The sequence below is a fragment of the Zerene cesonia genome, chromosome 10 (assembly GCF_012273895.1).
Source record: "Zerene cesonia ecotype Mississippi chromosome 10, Zerene_cesonia_1.1, whole genome shotgun sequence".
NCBI classification, from domain to species: domain Eukaryota; kingdom Metazoa; phylum Arthropoda; class Insecta; order Lepidoptera; family Pieridae; genus Zerene; species Zerene cesonia.
The window spans coordinates 3,109,251-3,128,102 of record NC_052111.1 but is presented as its reverse complement, the minus strand read 5'-3'; the positions used below and the strand labels follow the sequence as shown (position 1 = coordinate 3,128,102).

The 18,852-nt window shown below is 32.0% G+C and overlaps 2 protein-coding genes across 3 annotated transcripts; one reads left to right on the top strand and one right to left on the bottom strand.

The window, feature by feature from the left end:
- Positions 1-2,999: 2,999 nt before the first annotated feature.
- Positions 3,000-14,239, top strand: LOC119829462. The gene is made up of 5 exons (XM_038351978.1): positions 3,000-3,497; positions 10,470-10,600; positions 10,866-11,007; positions 11,323-11,491; positions 11,873-14,239. The coding sequence occupies exons 1-5, from the start codon at positions 3,325-3,327 to the stop codon at positions 12,707-12,709; spliced, it is 1,452 nt and encodes a 483-aa protein (XP_038207906.1). The 5' UTR covers positions 3,000-3,324; the 3' UTR covers positions 12,710-14,239.
- Positions 14,240-14,298: 59 nt separating this feature from the next.
- Positions 14,299-17,928, bottom strand: LOC119829461 (HEAT repeat-containing protein 3). Of its 2 annotated transcripts, none has more exons than XM_038351976.1 (8): positions 17,721-17,928; positions 17,401-17,652; positions 17,097-17,202; positions 16,498-17,016; positions 16,083-16,320; positions 15,257-15,521; positions 14,683-14,982; positions 14,299-14,467 (listed from the first exon to the last, which is right to left on the bottom strand). In XM_038351976.1, the coding sequence occupies exons 1-8, from the start codon at positions 17,844-17,846 to the stop codon at positions 14,357-14,359; spliced, it is 1,917 nt and encodes a 638-aa protein (XP_038207904.1). In that variant the 5' UTR covers positions 17,847-17,928; the 3' UTR covers positions 14,299-14,356. The 2 variants fall into 2 exon arrangements, with proteins under 2 accessions (XP_038207904.1, XP_038207905.1); XM_038351977.1 differs by having other exon boundaries at positions 16,083-16,317.
- Positions 17,929-18,852: the final 924 nt, after the last annotated feature.

Here is an 18,852-nt window from a genome sequence, read left to right as displayed (position 1 = left end):
CTGACCCAATTCGTGCCGAAACGTGCTGAACTACCACATACTATATATTTTTATATATCACATATTATGATATCAATAAAGTTAATGTCATTAAATTTTAATACATATTCTAGGTTGTGTGTGCATACCACGTGAAAACACCCCTATCTATCAAATGTGATCATAATTGCCAGTTTTATTTTATTGAGTCCCTTCTTAAAAATAAACAACTGAAGTTAACTAGTATTAACATTATTTAAGTTAACTATTATTCAAATACAAAAATATGAACTTCAAACAAAATGCGCATCATTTATTCCGTGTTCGCCATTTAACTCGAGTCTGTATTATGATTGGTGCTCAATGTCATCTGTAGTAGAGCATCCCATTCCATCCCATTTGCAATTTCCGAGGTAAGTCGCTGCTTCCTTTTGTAGCACACGCTCGAGTCTTCTTATTAACTAGTGTAGCTAATCTTTGCGCTTTAGTTGGAATTAAAAATTGTATAATGTAGTCGAAGTCGGTACCGTGAAAAAAAGAAAGATATTTAATATAAAGGACCTGATTGTAAACTATCGAAAATTTGAGATCCGTAACATATTGCTTACAGTTAAACGCCTTATTTTTCGGTCGACTATAACGTATCGATTTGAATGGGTTACATTGTGCACTGGGCATTGATTCATTCGTTCATTAGGCATATGATATGCTTACCTTATGTTTGGCTTATTTAGAATCTACATAAAGACAGGAGCCCCGCCTCGTCATTTCATACGCCTTGTTTAAATGAACAGGCAACATACGAATTCATTTTTCACATTTATGGAAAAGCTGGAAAAGCAGCAGACTCGTGGTTTCGCTGACGTAATTCTAAGAAATGAGATGTCACTCTCTAGCCTCCTATCACCAAGCAAAAAAAAAACATGACATAAAATCGCTTCGCTGCGCTGTGAAAGAAAAACAAACAAACTTTACTTTCGCACTTATAATGCAAGTAAGGATAGGTACATAGAAGCATAACTATATTTATTTGTAGAATAAGTTTGTTTAAATACATTTTTATTTTTTAGGCAGTTCATCTCGGCTCAATCATTGAAGACATGTGAAAGGATTTTACTATCAAGTAACTCTGAGGCAAATGAAGAAGCAAATAAAATTTCATTGGAAATGTTTTGCTGTCTTTAGAATAATTAGGGGCATAGCAATTAGTAATGCAGACCGTAATCGATGAATAATTTGTAGACCCGAGAATGTAGACTTTGGCACTGGTGCCCTAGTTTCACTTATTACTTTTAATCGCACCTTTCTAAACAATGTCGACTTTCATATTACATTTTGAATCAGTTGCAACATGGGAAAAAAAGATCTTCACACTAACTTAACTGTATTCACACAATTACCTGAAGAAAACTACTATAATAAGTTAAGTTTGTATTAAGTAGTTACTCGTCAATAGTAGCAAAGTAAGCTAAAATATAGCTCGCTTAAATTCATTTATGTATTTTGGTTGTAGAGACCAACATAGTCTAAAAATATTTATTTGTCAACGTTCTTTGATTGTTACTTGGTAAGTGGCTACATAGTATCAGTGCTTTACGTAAGTAGGTACTCAGACATCAATTTATAATGATTCTATTTCTATATACATATAGCAACGTAGGGCATGTATTGATAACATTAATTAACCCGCTGACCCAGTCAATGAATTTGCGATATGAAACGCAATTAATAGCGCTATGCAACAACTCCTGAGCTGCGTTCAACATACAGTCACTTACAGTACACATTGCCCTGACACTTCGGCCTCTTGTGTAGACCTCAAATAAATTGTCGCCTTGTTACATTGACTGTCGCAGGTCACTAGCCTGTATAGTGTATATTCATTTCGTTTCTTGAATAATATAATAGCCAATACGCATATTCTCATATTAGGTACGTATTATTCCATTGCAATAAGAATGTTTCGTTTATTGTATTATGAGTGCATAGCAGATGACAGAACAATGACTTTAACAGAGTTAATTGAATGAACAAAAACAAAGGATGACTAAGACGTTTTGTTAACTGGCCTCACTATAAAAATATATTTGTACGTTCACTTTCACATGAACTCTTGAATCTCTTGATATTTTTGAACATCAAAATGCTCTTGAAAAAAAAGCATGTAAAATATTTCCAAAATTACAATTTATCTTTACTCGTAACTCGTGACGCTCTATACAAACATTTGTAATAAAGATAATTTTTACGGCGCGATTGGTTGTTTAAAATAGAGTCTGCCATCACATACCAACCCATGACACAATCACAGACTTTGTAAGAAAATCGATCCTCGATATGTCGTCATGTGCCGCGCATATAAAATATTTCGAATTAAAGAACGTACAATGGAAGTTTAAAAATAAATTTGAAACAATTGTGTTATTTCTTGTGTAGTGTACCCAGTTTGAAGCAAAATTAATATTTTGTATCTATATTTTAAATGGATATAAAAGCTAGATTAAATCCTGAATTACATTTTCACGTTAGCTCATGGTATCGATATTTTCTGAAGTTAAAGTCTTACGTAACTTGAGGACTTAGTTTGTATAATTATTCCACCTTTAGCTCGCTCGACCTTTGGCTTTTGGAAGGTGACGTTTGTTTCTTAGGTAGGTAGGTGTTTGTGTCTACTTACCTACTAGCCGCAAATAGCTGACGTCATCAAAATCGTGAATTAACAACATCGGTGGCTAACTGCAAACATACCTACATAGTGTCTGTTTACACAATACCTGCCGTCTAACCTAATTTCTCCTCAGTTTTGTGGTTTGTTAACGCGTACATAATAAAAAATTAATAGCAAAGCAATAAGAAATCGTGTTCTTAATAGCTTTGTGCAGTTATATTTATAACAAGTAATTAATTATATTATAGTCATTTCTGTTGAACGCTAAATCGATTACATTAATGAATAGTTTTTTTAACAACTAGTATTTGTGCATGCTGCATTGATAGGCAATTGCATGGTGTGTTGAGATATGATAACGGTGCGATAAATGCCGCGGCCCGCGGAGGAGAACCGCGACCACAAGCCTCGATGTTGCATCGTTGACAGTGCTGAGTGCCCGCTAGCGATTGCTACCAGTGCGCCTCCAACCGCGACGTAGGTGCCACGACGTCGTACATCGATCTTATTTTGTACCGCGAAAACAAACTCACGCAATTATCTTGCAGCGATAACACGATAGAACGCGCTATCAGTTCGTGATATCTAGCCAGTGCGATAAGCGATAAAAGGCAAAGTGGTCGACGCCTGTTCTGTGTTTCCTATTATGTAAAAGTTTATAGTGACTTAAAGAAAATATGACTACTATGGCGGCACCGAAAAAGACGATCTCCGTTTACGACTACCCCGAGCATTTGAATCCGTTCAGAGAAGAAGATAATCATAATAAGATTAGGTTCTGGACGATCGGCCGCAAGAGCAGATCTAACAGTATCAGCTTTACCGGGATTAAGGAATTAAAAAATTCGTGGTAAGTGTGGAAGACATCTAATTTACAAATATATAACAACGACAAATTAGTTGTAGAAAATTAAACCGTGTTCTTACTGCTTTAGGTCCGTGACGTAATGAAAATGATATCTTAAATCAATATTTAAGTAATCCAATATTCATAGTGGCACGAACGAGAGTATTCTGTTGGGGAAAACTTGCGGTTACCAGCTCTACATGAGTGTAGAGTGCAACTAGTAACCGCAACAAGAATTAGTGTAGCCTTTCGATATATTTCATTATTAGTTGGTTTTTGTGTAGCGACATAAACATATTATTCTTGCATTATAAATTATAATGTTTGCGTACGGATTCATATCCGGTTATTAATAACTGCAGTCAGTGCGTCACCTAGCTTTATTAAAGTTTGATGTTCAGCCTTGAACATTAACTAATTTAAGATGCAGTTAAACTTTATTTCAGTATGTTTACATTTTATAGCGTTTTTATGTACAGTCCTGTTCAAGATATGTGTAAAACACAATTGTCGAATTATCTCTCATTAACATAGAAATAACTGTAATCTTTGAAACGATGACACGTGAAAGGTACTTTGCACGTGTTCTTTATAATACATGCATAGTATTTTATTCTTCCTTCTTATGGCATATATAAAGTTAATACTGCTTTACTCGTTCAATGAAACTAACAATATCAGACTAAATCTCATTGTAAGAAGCATAGGCATCGTACAAACGAATCGTTTTACTCTAAATTACGGTATTATCTTTGAAAATACGGTGGCGTAATTGTAGTACCTAACCTATATACTAATACTAAATATTTGTATTCAAGTGTTTCTGTTATTATACTTAGTATAATTGAGTTCGATGTCATACTGTGGGAAGATTTATTCTACGCTATGATTCATTGTAGAGTGATGAAGCGATAGTGTCATACTTATTTAAATAAATATACACTGTCGATAAACAATCACATGCACCCAAAAAGCATATTATTGTTTATATACCCATTCTTAGTTCTTTTTATAAAGAAGTCATTGATAGGTATATTTATTATTATGACAGCAGCAGCAATAGGACAACAGTATGGTCAGTATCTTGGCGGGAAAGTACCTGCCGGAGAACTGAAAATTGTAAAGTGCAAAGTTACATATTATAAAATGCAACAAGGCTCTCCTGATTCTTATTTTTTACCCTAAAAGTTTGTTAACTTTTAGCGCAGTGGAAACTATTCGCATTCTTTTTAATTATGTTCCATCACGTAGGTGCGCTACACAACAGACATACACGAATTAGCCTACAGATTTCTGCTGTACTGTTTCTATTTGTTTTTATTTGAACGTATATTACATTTGCAGGAATCAAATAAAATTCAAAAAGGTAACCTGCTACATTTAGTCTCATGTCTTGATCGAGAATCAAAATAAACCAAACGATTTATGGTTATTATATTTATTCATTCTGATTATATTATCGAACAGACGGCTGTCAGCAAGAAGGGGTGTATTATAAAATTATTGTCTTATTATAATACAGTACTTTCATACGTAGGTATGTAGTAACTTAAATACTCAAAGGAATACTTATTATATATAATATATAATACTTAGAAGCACATTTTATACATTTACATTAGTATTTCCGCTGCCAACGATATCTAGGAATGTTTAGGTTTGGTATTAAAATTCATGCATGTCTTGAATAATATGTGTGTTCAGACAAGTATTTATAGTGTTGATGTCATTTTATTACACTCTGTAAACAGAGGAGTACCGAGATATCTTATTTGTACTTTATACATATATGTTCAATTTATTGGAAGGAAGTTTTGTCGCTCTTTAAATTTACCTTCAATGCGCTTGCTTTTATTGGTGCAGCTAACTTCTCGAATCTATGCCATATTAATATGGTTAATATAAAATTGGTTGTAAACGTTATAAATTATACTTCAATTTATGTTTTGTTGTGTAAAGAATGTGCTTTTTTATTTATAAATAAGATTATCTCTTCTCAAAATCTCATTGCAGAAAAACCAACAGAGGTTAGTGACATTAAAGTAATCAGATATCTAGATTCTAGACACTATGGCCGTTGGCTCTTGGCCATACTTCTAGCTATAATATCATATATTAAAGTATATAACGTCATGCAGATATCTATTTGTTTATTGCCATAAATTTTTATTTTTATTCGGAAATTATGTGTTTAAGATGAAGATCAAATGTATGGTATTTATATTCAATTGAAGAAGTAATCAAGCAACGACTGGATGTTTAATAATTTAAATTATTCTGACGGAACATTGTTTTGTTCCAAGTATTATATTCGTTTCAGGGTAATGACCTTTTCACCTTTATTTTGACCGTAAAAACACAAAGGTATTCGCTTATACTTAGAATCAAAAACTTATGAAGTCATAATTTATAATAATTATTGATTGTAATATCTTTACCAATATAATTGCCGCCCTTGTCAGTATTATTTACAATTGCAACCTTCACATTGATTTAGTTAGGTATTTTATTACTTCAATTAACTGTCATTTATGAACTCCAACCGCCGTTACTTGATATACCATAAACGTTTCTAGTAAATATATAGCATTTTTAATTGGTACAATTCAAATTCATTAGCTCATTTGAATGCAATATATCTAAATGAAACTAGGCTCGCAGCTGTAAATATTAACTAGGTAGATATTGTATACGTGAAGATATAACGAAAGAAAGAAAGAAAATTGGTTTATTTCCAAATATACACAGAAAAAAGTATTAAAATACGCAATGAAAAGTCAAACGAAATATAACAAATGTTAAGGGTTAAAACTTAATCGAAATAATATACCAAATGTTTAACGTACAAACTACTTTATTAGAATTTAAAATTATTTAATTAGTCAGGCAATTTATTGTTTGTTATGAAAATCAAATTAGCCCTAACATTGAGATGGTATTCTACACAAATTATTTTATTTCCATTTATTACATGCCAATAACACTATGCTTCATAGCCAACACCCATTGACTTAAACGATTACGTTTGGGAATGGTGCCACATTTAGACCCTTTCGGGCAGACTCTGACCCTTTTCTGGTGATTCAACCCGTTTTTCTGGCTTAATTGGGACATTTAGCAATCTTATTGATTAGTGAAAATTTAAACTACCCGCACATTTACTTGCTCAATATTTTGTTCATGTTTTGAAATCGATAATAGGAGTATTTTGTATAACAGCTTTACCAACTTATAAGACAAGGCCAGAATCTGAAAACAATGGCTGTTCAAGTGTGTCAATTGATGCATAAATTTCATATATCTAAATAGCCAAAGCTAATGCACACAAAGAACATGTTTTATTTTAACGGGCACAGAAATTATAAAACTATATTGGTACGACTATATTATATTCATACAAACAATGAGGATAAAACGTAATAAGTATTTATGCTCTTTTTAAATAGGTAGGTACCTGGTTACCTACACAGAAGTACTCATATGTACAACAAAAGATGTAATTTAATGTATCCTAAATATTAATAAAGGTACCTATTATAAACACATTCAACTCATCGTAACTAATGTTATAAATAGGGAATATATGATAATTTTACTATTAGATAGCAACACCTCCACCATCTTTTCATAGTAACATAAACTATACGAAATAAACAAGATTATACAGTTTTCAAAATAAAAGCCTTAGCATTGATTCACGTTATATAAAGTCTAAAGACTCACATTTATTTAGATTAATATAATAGGTTAATTAATGTTACGTCCACGCAACCATACAACAGAGAAACCTTCTTTGAGGGCTATTTACAGTATAAAGATTTAACTCCTAGAGGTATATTAGTTACGTATAAAACAATGTAGATAAATAATTAAATAGCTGTATGGCATCTAATCTGTGTATCTGACTGCATGATGAAGTTTACAGTATGAATCATTGAAAATACTTCACCTGTACAGAAATGTGGGTCATTGTATGGTTAGTGCTGCTTCAGGCATTAATTATCACTAGATCCGAAGGTCCTAACCTCGTGAGATGAATTCTCTAGGATATGTTTCTTTGTAATGAAACATTATTATTTATTATTAGTTCAAGTGTGCGAACTAACTAACTACACTCGCGTCTAAATATTTTGCCTCGTGGAATGTTAAACATTGCCTGCATCAAATCTAAAATCTGATTATTTCACCCTATAACAACAGCATTTCGTCAATCCTGACAAAACTACAGTGAAGTTAAGATATGAAATTTAGTTTCTTTTTCTTGGTGCATGTATTTTTATGTATGTATATTTTTTGCGTTAGTATCCTCAATAGTCCCTATTTTATCTTTTATCTAATTAATACACTAACATAACTAATTAGAATTACCTACCAAGTTAATTTTATTATTTCTTCGTCATTAATGCTCATTAATAATTTAATATCTAATTAAAAAATTATAGTCATCGACTTTGGTTTCGAAGAAATACCAACTTTATAATTGTAGGTACATTACGTTCGTTAGTACGTCCCCTAAAATCATAGTCAATCTGATTGAATAGATACTTATATTTATAATTAATTCGTAATGTCTGACGGTATAAGGTACATACAATTCTTATCTCGTTTAATGTTATCTTTGAATTGCTACTATCTACCAGTCTATGGATTTGCACGCTTGCCTCTCAAAAACGTTAGTCATACGAAACGTATGTTTATCTACCGGTAAAATAATACTATTTATACATATCTAAAAACTTTAAAGCAATGCTTATTATATCCCTATTTCATACAACGCATACATAAGCGGTAATTAAAAAAGTGCATTTAATTACTGTTATCATAAATGTTTTGATTGCAAGTTGGTTTGAAGGGTATAGCGATTCACATAATCTAACCGAGAGGTCAAACTCAGTTTATCAACCAACCTTGTGAGATTTATACTTGGTCACTTTAAGACAAAAAAGTAATAATTATACACATTATATAATAAGTTGTTTGGATGTTTCTCTTCAGACTGCTTTTGCTTCGGCCTTCTAGAAGTTCTACTCAATTCCCATTGGTTTAATGGCAAATACGTGTGGAAGATAGATTGTGACTGTTTATACGATTGTTTCAGCTTAATGGCATTAGTCACAAAGCAAGTTATATCTAGAATCCATCTGAATTTGTTTACAGACTCGCAAATAGGTCATCAAATCCAATGTCAAATGCATGTTTACACTTGCGATAACTATGCCATTAAGTGAAACAATATGTAGAACACATGTTATTATGAAAAGTTTACACGTGACGATATTTTCTTGATGAAATGCACACACTCACCTAGTATTCTTCACGCAGTCTACCAATCATTATAGAACCATCTGTTTTCTCATTGCAAATGACGATCTTTAAATTTTAATTGATGTACCTACAAGTGATGCGACCAAAGCCAAATCCAGTCAAAATTATTTTTGATCGCAAAAATCTGTGAAAGTGTTTTTTTTTTATATATAGCGTCCAACTACTCGCCCGCGTAGTTAAAGAGAATTCTCTTCCTTTTGCGACATGAAATAAAGTAAAACAAACACATTTTCACATTTATAACATATGTAAGAAACAAATGTGATAAATTAATAAAACAAATGTGATAATTAGTTCCTTACAAATGTTATAAATGTGAAGTTCTATTTTTCTATCTAGTTCCTGATTTTCCACGTGATAATGACTAAGTCTAGATTTCTTATCCAAGGGTGTATAAAAGCAATCTGATAAATTTAGGACTCACTCACGTGAGTGCCAAATATACATGATTACAGGATTGCCTGTTAACTTACTTAAAGTAATAAATATGAAAACTTATACAACTTGGCCTCGGAGCTAGTCCGACAATGATAAATGAACCTGATAACTATTTATTTATATTTAAAAGAAATTTATAAGAATTCTGAGTAAAACACGTCCTTTGTTTCAAGCATTGCATGCATTCATACACGCAATAAAATTTCGTCACGGACACAGTAAGAACACAAAATTGTATTGCAATCCAATTCATAGATATTTTAACTTTTTATTGTTAATCAAAACCTACGTTAGTCTTGTCATTTAAATTACGAAATTGACAAATAATTTTGAGTACCTCATTGTAATGAATATGAACGAAAAAATGGTAAATGAATTTGCAATACCATACTACAATATAACTTGGCAACATAATTGTGGTACTCCTCTATTCTCTGCTGCTCAAATGCTGTAAATCATCCAAGATGGGTCTACCAGAGTCAGTTCATCTTGGTCACGGCACAATTGTGCGCGCTCAAGTGGATCGAGTGCACTAAACTTCCATTACTTTTGTCAAGTGTTACGCCTACAGACATCCGCGTACCGACCTGTGGGATTTTCTTTCTTAACAATGAAGAATGGACAAGCCAATAAAAGAGTAATTGCTTTTGAAGCACATCATATAGTTACCTAATATGTCTCGTCTTTAATAAAGCACGATCTTGAACGTGAATAATACCTGTATAGTATATAAAGTATGTTCTATATGTAAATACCTAATATAAGAAGTACCTAAGCCGTTATTTTTAAGAGAAAAACATAAATGTACTTTGCAGAGGCACCTTATTTATAATTTTTGTATTATTTTGTACAAAACTGAATATATTGGAATAATCGATTCCTACAATTTTATGCAACAGTGATTTAACGGTGGATATCTCATCTCATTTGCTATCCGTTTGCAACAGAAAAATAAATAATTCAAATCGATACATACTTACCGAAGTTATCCGCGAACATACGTAAATAAGCATAACAGATCGAATTAACCTCCTGCTTTCTAGAAGTTGTTAAAATAGTTATAGAATTAGATGTAATCTTAAATATCGGTAAATTTTGGTTTATTTTATTCTTAACTCTACAGTAGGTAGCTACTTACGTTAAATTTGATCATGACGTTTTGTAATTAATTTAAAAGGTCACTTTGAATAAGATTATCCGTATAAATTTCAGGTCCTTGCGGTCATTTATGAAAAAGGGGAAAAAAGGTGAACAAGTACAAACATCAGTCACACAGAACCCGAAGACCAATAACCACATAAATGGCGATAGCAGTCCGATTGTGTTCAGGCGAGCTATGCAATGTAAGATTATATACACATAACATTTCTTAATAATTCATTCAATAGTATAATGTTTAAGTTTGACGTCGATTCTATTTTTAGAATATCTCATTTCTGATATAATGTATATTTCCCATCGTTTTATATGTTTTATAATAATAATTTTAATGGACGGGGTAACATTCTTATAATCAAACTGTCCAAATAAGCGTACCCTAAGTATCCTTTTAAACGTAATGTTCCGGGCCAAGCCCACTGACCCATATTATATTTGTGGTGTTATCAGACTCGTCGATGTCCAGAAGCACAGTCGGCTCACCGGAACGAACGGACCGCTACGTGTATGGTGGGTCCGTCACGCCCTTGCCTCGGTCGAGATTTCAAGAGCGTTTGCGTAGCTCACAACAAGACATTAATAATTCACCTAGGTAAATTTATTCAACTACCTATTTGTGCAATACCAATGATCTGACTACATGGCAAGAAATATAATTGCTATTGAGTATGTGTTTAAAATAAGAATCATTCCATCTCAAAGAATTTGATATCTATGCTCATTACCAAAGAATACGTGATAATGCCCCACATACCTTTTGTGATGTAATTGCAAATATGTAAACGAATTAATATTGATTTTTCATTGTATTAGGTACTCTTTCAATATCAATCTATATAAGGCAATAATAAAGCAATAAAAAGCGGACAATAATAATCATAATATTACAATTATACAAAAATTCCAGTGCTACACCTCGCATGGCACGTAGTGATATAATGGGATCAAGATTAAGTGTAGCCAGCACAAATCCTTTCGATGAGCCGCCAATCCCACCCGTACGAGCGTCGCGACGAAAAAAGAACCGAGCTCCAGCACCACCATCGGCAAATTCCAGTACAGTTACAAACGAATCGGTAATTGTTTTACGATAATCACTTTAAAACTCTCATAGCTTTCTGTTCTATATAAAAGGTTTGAATAACATCCTACTGCTGAACCGATTACAATGAAATTTGGTACGTAGACAGCTGGACAACTGGAATAACATATAGGTAACTTTTTATCCCGATATTCCTACGGGATACGGACTTACGCGGGTGAAACCGCGGGGCGCAGCTAGTAAATTATATACCAAAAGTTGTTTGGCATCGGATGTTTACTATTTGTATACTAATATAAATGACTGATAAGTATAACGAAGTGTAGGTAAACTACTAATCAATAAATATTTAACGTCGATTGATAATGTTTTTTAATATGATTAAAATGTTTGTTTTTTTTTTCTTTTGAAACAGGTTAACACTAGCGTGGATTCTGAACTTCGAAACACCGAAATTACAAATAAGACAATAGACCATGATGATGATATTGATGAATTAAACCTTAAAATAGAATTGCGAATAGTTGAGGATGAAGAGAAGAAAACAAGGAATGATGAGACGGTTTCTGCAGTTGACAATAATTCAAACGAAAAAATAAAAACCGAAAGATTAGATGAGACTATAAATCCTGAAATTAAAATTAACGAAGAGGAAAAGGAAGGTGACGTAAATTACTCTAGAGCGGAATCACAGAAATTAAGTAATGCAGAATCCGAAGACGATATCTTGAACAAAGTATCGTTCTCTAAAGTCAATATATCCAAGTATCGAAGAAATTCTAGCGTTAATGACGACGATATTAGACTACGACGTGGAAATTTAGAGGACTTTAGCCTTTCAAATAAAAGGTGCAAGAGCTTAACTAATACAGTAGATGGAAATTATATTGTTTATGATATAAATTTAAATGATAGTAAAAACATTGATGTGAACAGTAACGAAGAACCACAAAAAGTTATATGTAAACTGTATGAAGAAAGAAAACAAAGCATTGATAATTCTGCGTCAAGCACGGAAAAGGAATTCCTGGAGATAGACAAAGCTACAAGAGAACTGGAAAGAGAAATAAGTAAATTAAATTCTGCACTTCACGAAGACGACTTGTCGCTAGGTGAGGGCAGGCTTTCTGTTTCTGATATAAAACGCAAATTTGATAGAAGTGACATGTCATCACCCAATCCTATACCAAAGCCTAGACGCAGTCATTACGGTGGATCCAGTTCACCGATCAATAACAATTCAGAAACTTAATCTGAGACCTATTAAAATTTATTATAATTGAATGTGGATAATATATTTTTATTTTACTAGTTGTTGGATCTCAGGTGTCAGATGAAGTAAATTTAATCAGATAGTAATTTTATTTTAAAATTTCTTATAAATTGTCCCTCAGGTATCAAAATGTTGTAATTTCCCTGGAATAAATAGTGCGGTGCTTAAACGATACCATAAAGAAGCTAGTAAAATATAAAAACTTAGTATGCTTAGATCCAAATTATCGTTCCAAATATAATTATACTCAAGTCCAACCCGTAATGTTATACGTAATGCAGACAAATTTAAATATAATTAGAACAAAAGAATCCTGCGAATACTTTTGTTTTAGAAATAATGTTTACTACCAATTATTTTCCTTTTTTAGATGTTTTACGAAATAACTTCTGTCTACTACCTATAGGTATTTAATTCATAAGTAGTAGAAATATTGCTATTGCTATATATTATATATTTTACTAGGTATATTAAGTTATTATATAAAGTAAACATCTAAAATACGGAATTATTTTTTCAAACATCTAGTCTCTAATATAAGAGAAATTAAAATTGTTATCCATCAGTGACTAGAATTCAATGTGTAATTTGGCTAGCATTAAAAAATATGACTAAATTGTACAACTTAAAAATTTTACCTTAATGTATTATTCATAATTTGCTATTTTATAAACCTGGTTTTTTAAACATCAAGTTGGAGCTTAAGTAAAAAGTTCAAATCACATAACTACTAATAATAGTATATTGTACATTTGGATTTGTGTGTACATAGGTATATGTATCATACAATTAGTCGGTGTTATATAAAATAACATTAATTTACTTCGCCATTAGTTATAAATAAAAGTCATGTTAATATCATTATATCATACAAGGGACAAAAGTAGTAGTATTGTGATAACGTTTTATATATATTAATATCGTTATAATATTATATTTATTTAATATGCTCTGTTTATTATATAATTGCATAATAATTTTTATGAAGCGACCCTAAGCCTAGTTCAAAAGCCTTCTACTTTCGTAGTAACGGAACATAAAAATGACGTTATTTGCATTTCTAATCACCAACTCTTCCGTAAAATATGTAACAATAGTCAAAAGTAAAATATAAGATCAAAGAATTTAATACGTTTATTAGTCTTGGCACATAATTCGTAACGGTATCCAAAATAACATATAGCGCTTATATATTATTATCGCCTTAATCATTCCTGCCATTTCGATTATGAAATTATCTAATTTGGGAATCCTTCTTTCCAAATTATGTCACATTAGAATATTTGTTTGTTATTGTTTAATAAAGAGTATATAAATAATACCAAAGCATTTATTGCTATGTTAGTGGCATTATAGGACTAGTTAAAATATTTATTTTAATTAATTAATCAATAAATGCATGATAAATCATAACAAACGGCACAACGATTGTGTGATATATAAAAGATTGCTATTTATATTCTTGGGTTTTATATCATACACTGTTAATAAATATATTTCAGTTAAAAAGTGTTTTTCATTTCTCGAAATGTGTCATCGTAACTGGAAAAAACAACACAAATAATATAAAAGTATGTATTTAATATGGATATATGTATATAAATAATTTGTCCTATAATTATAGGTCTATAAGTTATTTATCCGGGCCTTTTTGTACTTTATAAACCTGGGTAGATTTGAACTCGCAGTGGACACCAGCACCTTGTATTCTTTTGGAAGTTTTCTTTGTTGCCGTGCCTGAAATTAAATGTTAATAACAATAATGTGACATTGAAAAAGAAAGTTTTGTTGTTATCGTTCAAAACTAGTTGATAACAGATCAATCCTTTTTTTCGTACAGTATCGTACATTTGCCGAAATTGTTACTCCTACTACTAGGCGATTGTGATTATATAATTCCGTATTTTTAGTAAATCGAATTTCGAAACGTATATCATAATCACAGCACTTACTTTATTTTTAAGTATTGGTGCTAAACTGGCCAGTTTTTCAACAAGTTTGACGTTTGCTGCTATACTATCCGTTTCGTCTTCAGAATATAAGTCAACCAGTGTATCTATAGCTTCTGCAAGTACCCATACTTCATTTTCTTTATGGGCCTGCTCCAAAATGAACTCCGTAATCGTGCATATAACCGTTGTGGTTGTATCATTTAAATTATTTATTAACAACAATGCTAATGTGCCAATCATCCGAATCAGGTTGGATCTTATCTCTGGTACTTGACAATCTTTTATTCCTGTAAGCATAATCTGAAAAGGAGAGATAACAGTAATTCTACACTAGTGTGAAAATAAATTCAACTAATATTATAAACGAAAGTTTGTAAGAATATATGGATGTTTGTAATTCACGCAAAACCCATAGAATGGATTTTTATGAATCTTAGCAGTGATGTATATGCAAGCAGATCCGTATTTTTTTTTTATTAACTACTCGAAACATTTTAAATTTTATCTCGCATTATAGAAGAAATAAAAAAAGTATACAAAATAATAAAATTCTTCAAAATACTTTAACTTTTACCTCAATATCTGACAATGCTAAATCGCTGAATAGAGAACTCTCAGCTGCATTATTTTCCCGTAATTTAATTTTATCTAAAGCAGCTCTCATGACTGCTGTTGCAGACTCCAAAAGATTAACATTGTCGGAATTTTGCTTAAATACTAGCTTTCCAGCATCCACCCAGATCTTATACACTCCATTGACACCTCCAAGTTTATTTATTGGTAAAGTTGATAGCATATTATTTATACATAATAGTGCACGTGTTTGTAGATTATAAAGCCTGTAAACAATATCATTACAATTAATTTGCTGCCTTGAGCCATCACTGACGTTTCAATCTCGCGGCTCAAAAATCTTCTGAGGAAAGGAAAATCCTGCTCAGGCGTGTATTGAGCAGTTTTCGCATTTGCGATAGAACAGACTATAAATATTACTGCTCCGAAATAATGTGTTTATTTCAAATTATACTTCTGAACAATGCCAATTCATTAAAAATATTAATTTATAAAAGATAGACAAATGACATTGTCATACGCATACGGGGAGCTCGACTGGACTGGATCAAATTCGATATGGGCCCTAGCTAATAGTAAGAAATCAAATATTCCGATTTTTGGTGTCAACAAAACAGTCAAACTACTGTCACTTTTACCTTAGTATCGGGAACTCATTACACACATCACACTTCCGAACTAATATCTGCAGTACTTGGAGATACATTATATGTGGAATTTTCCACATTAGACAAAATATTGCCATTCTGATATTGTCTAACATTACACTAATACATTTTATATTCAAAAAATGATAAAATAAGAAAGATGAGAAATTGGCTACTTACTTTTTAGGAACAAGTTGTGACTCTTCATACTCCTTCAAAATCATCATAACATTCTCAGCGGGCAGCTGTGTGCGAGACCAAACTTTATCAAATATATCTAAGGATATCATAGCTTCCATTACTTCTGGAGGTAATTTGTCTTCTGCATGGACAACGCCTTCACCATTAGTACACATCTCATCTTCTGCTGTTTCTTCACTTTCTGATGATTCCATTTCATCTATATCATCATCATCATCTAAAAAATATGTGATAATGTTACTACTTGCATGATAGGCCCTAATCACTGCTTTCAAAGTGATTAACAGTTATTATAAATCCTTAATATTGAAAAGCAAATTTCAAAACAATATAACAAATTGAGATGTCTTTTATTTGTCTTGAAATATTTATTATCTGTGTACTTTGCACTTACCATCACATGAGCAGATGTTAGCTATAATCTCTATGGCACTTTGTTGTCCATCAAGCAAGTACAAAACAGCTTTTATTTGTTCCTGTAATATTTGAGCGTTTTTTCCTTTAGGTGCATCAAATTTCCCTGAACTATTCTTTAAAGGGACAGAACTAGAGAGTTGGTGACATGCTGTTCTGTGGTCAAGTGACAATGTTGTAGCTAATAGTTGCATTATTGGATTTATCACATCAACTGGTAAAGATGAAATATTGCCTCTACATGTATTAATAACAATTCCCGCTGCCAGAGTTTTTATCAAAAGTATAGGAGGTTCATTACTGTCCAAAATTAATAAGTGTTTCAATTGATTCTCCGAGGATGTCTTGATTTTTGTAATTGCAATAGAATTATCTTCAACAACAACAAAAAGGCATTGCATCACAGCTATGACAATGTCATTTCCAAATGTGTGCAAGTCCAAATATCTTGGAAATATGTCTAATATTCTTGATTCACTCAAATATTTCACTGCCAAGTCTGTAAAATATTAGAGGAGTAGGTACCATGAAAAAGTTATACATATTCTGATAATATTGTCTATGATTTTTCCTTTTTACCTGAACTTTCACATAAATTGAGTAAAAGGTTAACACATTGGATAAGAGTATCAATGTCTTCATCTTTTGTTTTTGAGCCAGCATCGGGAACCCATGTTTCTGTAAACTAATACATGAATATATGTTTTTTTTTTGCTACATAAATTATTTGGACTCTGTATGTCCATAAAAATTTGAGTCAGATATATTGAAGCATTATTTTATAAAGTAAAAGGTTATCCATTTAAACACAAAAATAAACCTGCTACATATATTCAAATGAGTATTGGTGAATTTTTTATTATAACAGTGAATACAATATTACCTGGTGAAAATAACATATCAATGGTGTCATAACATCTTGTTCCATTAAAATCTCACACACATCAAGTTTTAATACAGATAAATTCCTAAGAGAACCAGCTGCTGCATTTCTTACTGAACTAGCAGGATCTAAGAGGAGAGGAGCGATTATTTTTATTAGTCCCCTTTCAATGACTTGTGCTATATTCTCTTCACTTTCTATTAACATAGCAAACGTCTGCAGTCCACAATATTTTTCTTCTACATTAACGGCCTGGAATTATCCATTTTTTAGTGAAATTATAAGGAAAACACCCGAATTTCAAGGCAAAGTAAACTAACCTGTAATTGATCAATTATTGTTTGAATTGCATTTTCCTTAGAGTCAATTTGTAATTCCTCTTCAAACGTTTCAATTGATTCTGGAGATTGGCTCTTATTTGGCTTACGTTTCCTTATTTTACCCATATTTAAAAATACAATTCACAATAACCTATAAACTACACGTTTCAAACTTCAAAACACGATACTCGAGCACGGGGAATCAAATACAATTCACAAATCACAATTATGTCAGTTGTCAGTTGTCACTGACTGTCAAAGTCATTAAACATTTAACTTATTTTTACTTATAGCAAGAATATGTTTTATAGCCAGTGATGTTTAACTCTGTAGATACTTAACCCATGACTTTATCACAGAGAACGCAGAAAATTAAAATTACCTTTATTGTCATTTTTCATTTAAGTGTTAAACTGAGTAAACATGGAAAATATTTGTTTCCGCTGCCTCTTCTAGGTACGTAATTTTTCTACCTGTACATACCTAATTGATATTCAATAGTCAGTCATTCTATGTTTTATTTCTAGCATTTCATTGGCTACAGTTTCACACAACCGTCGACATCTAGTGGTCTTATCCACCTGTTCTTTTACAAAATCCCATCCCATCACTTTATGTATTTAATAAGAATTATATAATAATAAAAATGTATATCTAATTTTATCGTTTATAGTATATTTTTTTTATCGTTTATTAAAACTCTTCCCATATGCTCCGCATGACCCGCACCCGCTCTCGTTATGAAACGCACTTACGAACTTATTCTATGCTAAAAAGAGCAAATTTCCTTATCCTCACCCATCCGAGTCCATTTACTCTTTCCAGTTGTCAATCGTTTCCTTATCTTTCAAAAGCGGATAGCGCATTTGTAAACATACTACCCTTACATATGTTCATGGGTGGTAGTGATCACTTATCATCAGGACCACCAGATCAATTGTTCGCTAAGAAACACGAAATTTTGTAAATTTATTTAACTATAGAAGCGGAGTTCTATTACAACTACTCCAACTTTCCGAGGTGTACCTCTAGAACTAACCGACTGTCTGGAGTTGCTTGATGTCACCTTATCGTCTTCACTCAACATCGGACAGTTTATTGAAGGTTCATGTTTTCGCGTGTGGAGTATTGC

What these genes read in the sequence shown, in the direction of transcription:
- LOC119829462 (XM_038351978.1), top strand. Translation starts at nt 3,325, where the DNA reads ATGACTACTATGGCGGCACCGAAAAAGACGATCTCCGTTTACGACTAC. An exon ending in GTTCAGGCGAGCTATGCAAT is followed by an intron (nt 10,601 to 10,865) that starts GTAAGATTATAT and finishes TGGTGTTATCAG; the next exon opens with ACTCGTCGATGTCCAGAAGC. An exon ending in GTACAGTTACAAACGAATCG is followed by an intron (nt 11,492 to 11,872) that starts GTAATTGTTTTA and finishes CTTTTGAAACAG; the next exon opens with GTTAACACTAGCGTGGATTC.
- LOC119829461 (XM_038351976.1), bottom strand. Translation starts at nt 17,846, where the DNA reads ATGGGTAAAATAAGGAAACGTAAGCCAAATAAGAGCCAATCTCCAGAA. An exon ending in CAATTTATGTGAAAGTTCAG is followed by an intron (nt 17,017 to 17,096) that starts GTAAAAAGGAAA and finishes AATATTTTACAG; the next exon opens with ACTTGGCAGTGAAATATTTG. An exon ending in CACCAATACTTAAAAATAAA is followed by an intron (nt 14,468 to 14,682) that starts GTAAGTGCTGTG and finishes ATTTAATTTCAG; the next exon opens with GCACGGCAACAAAGAAAACT.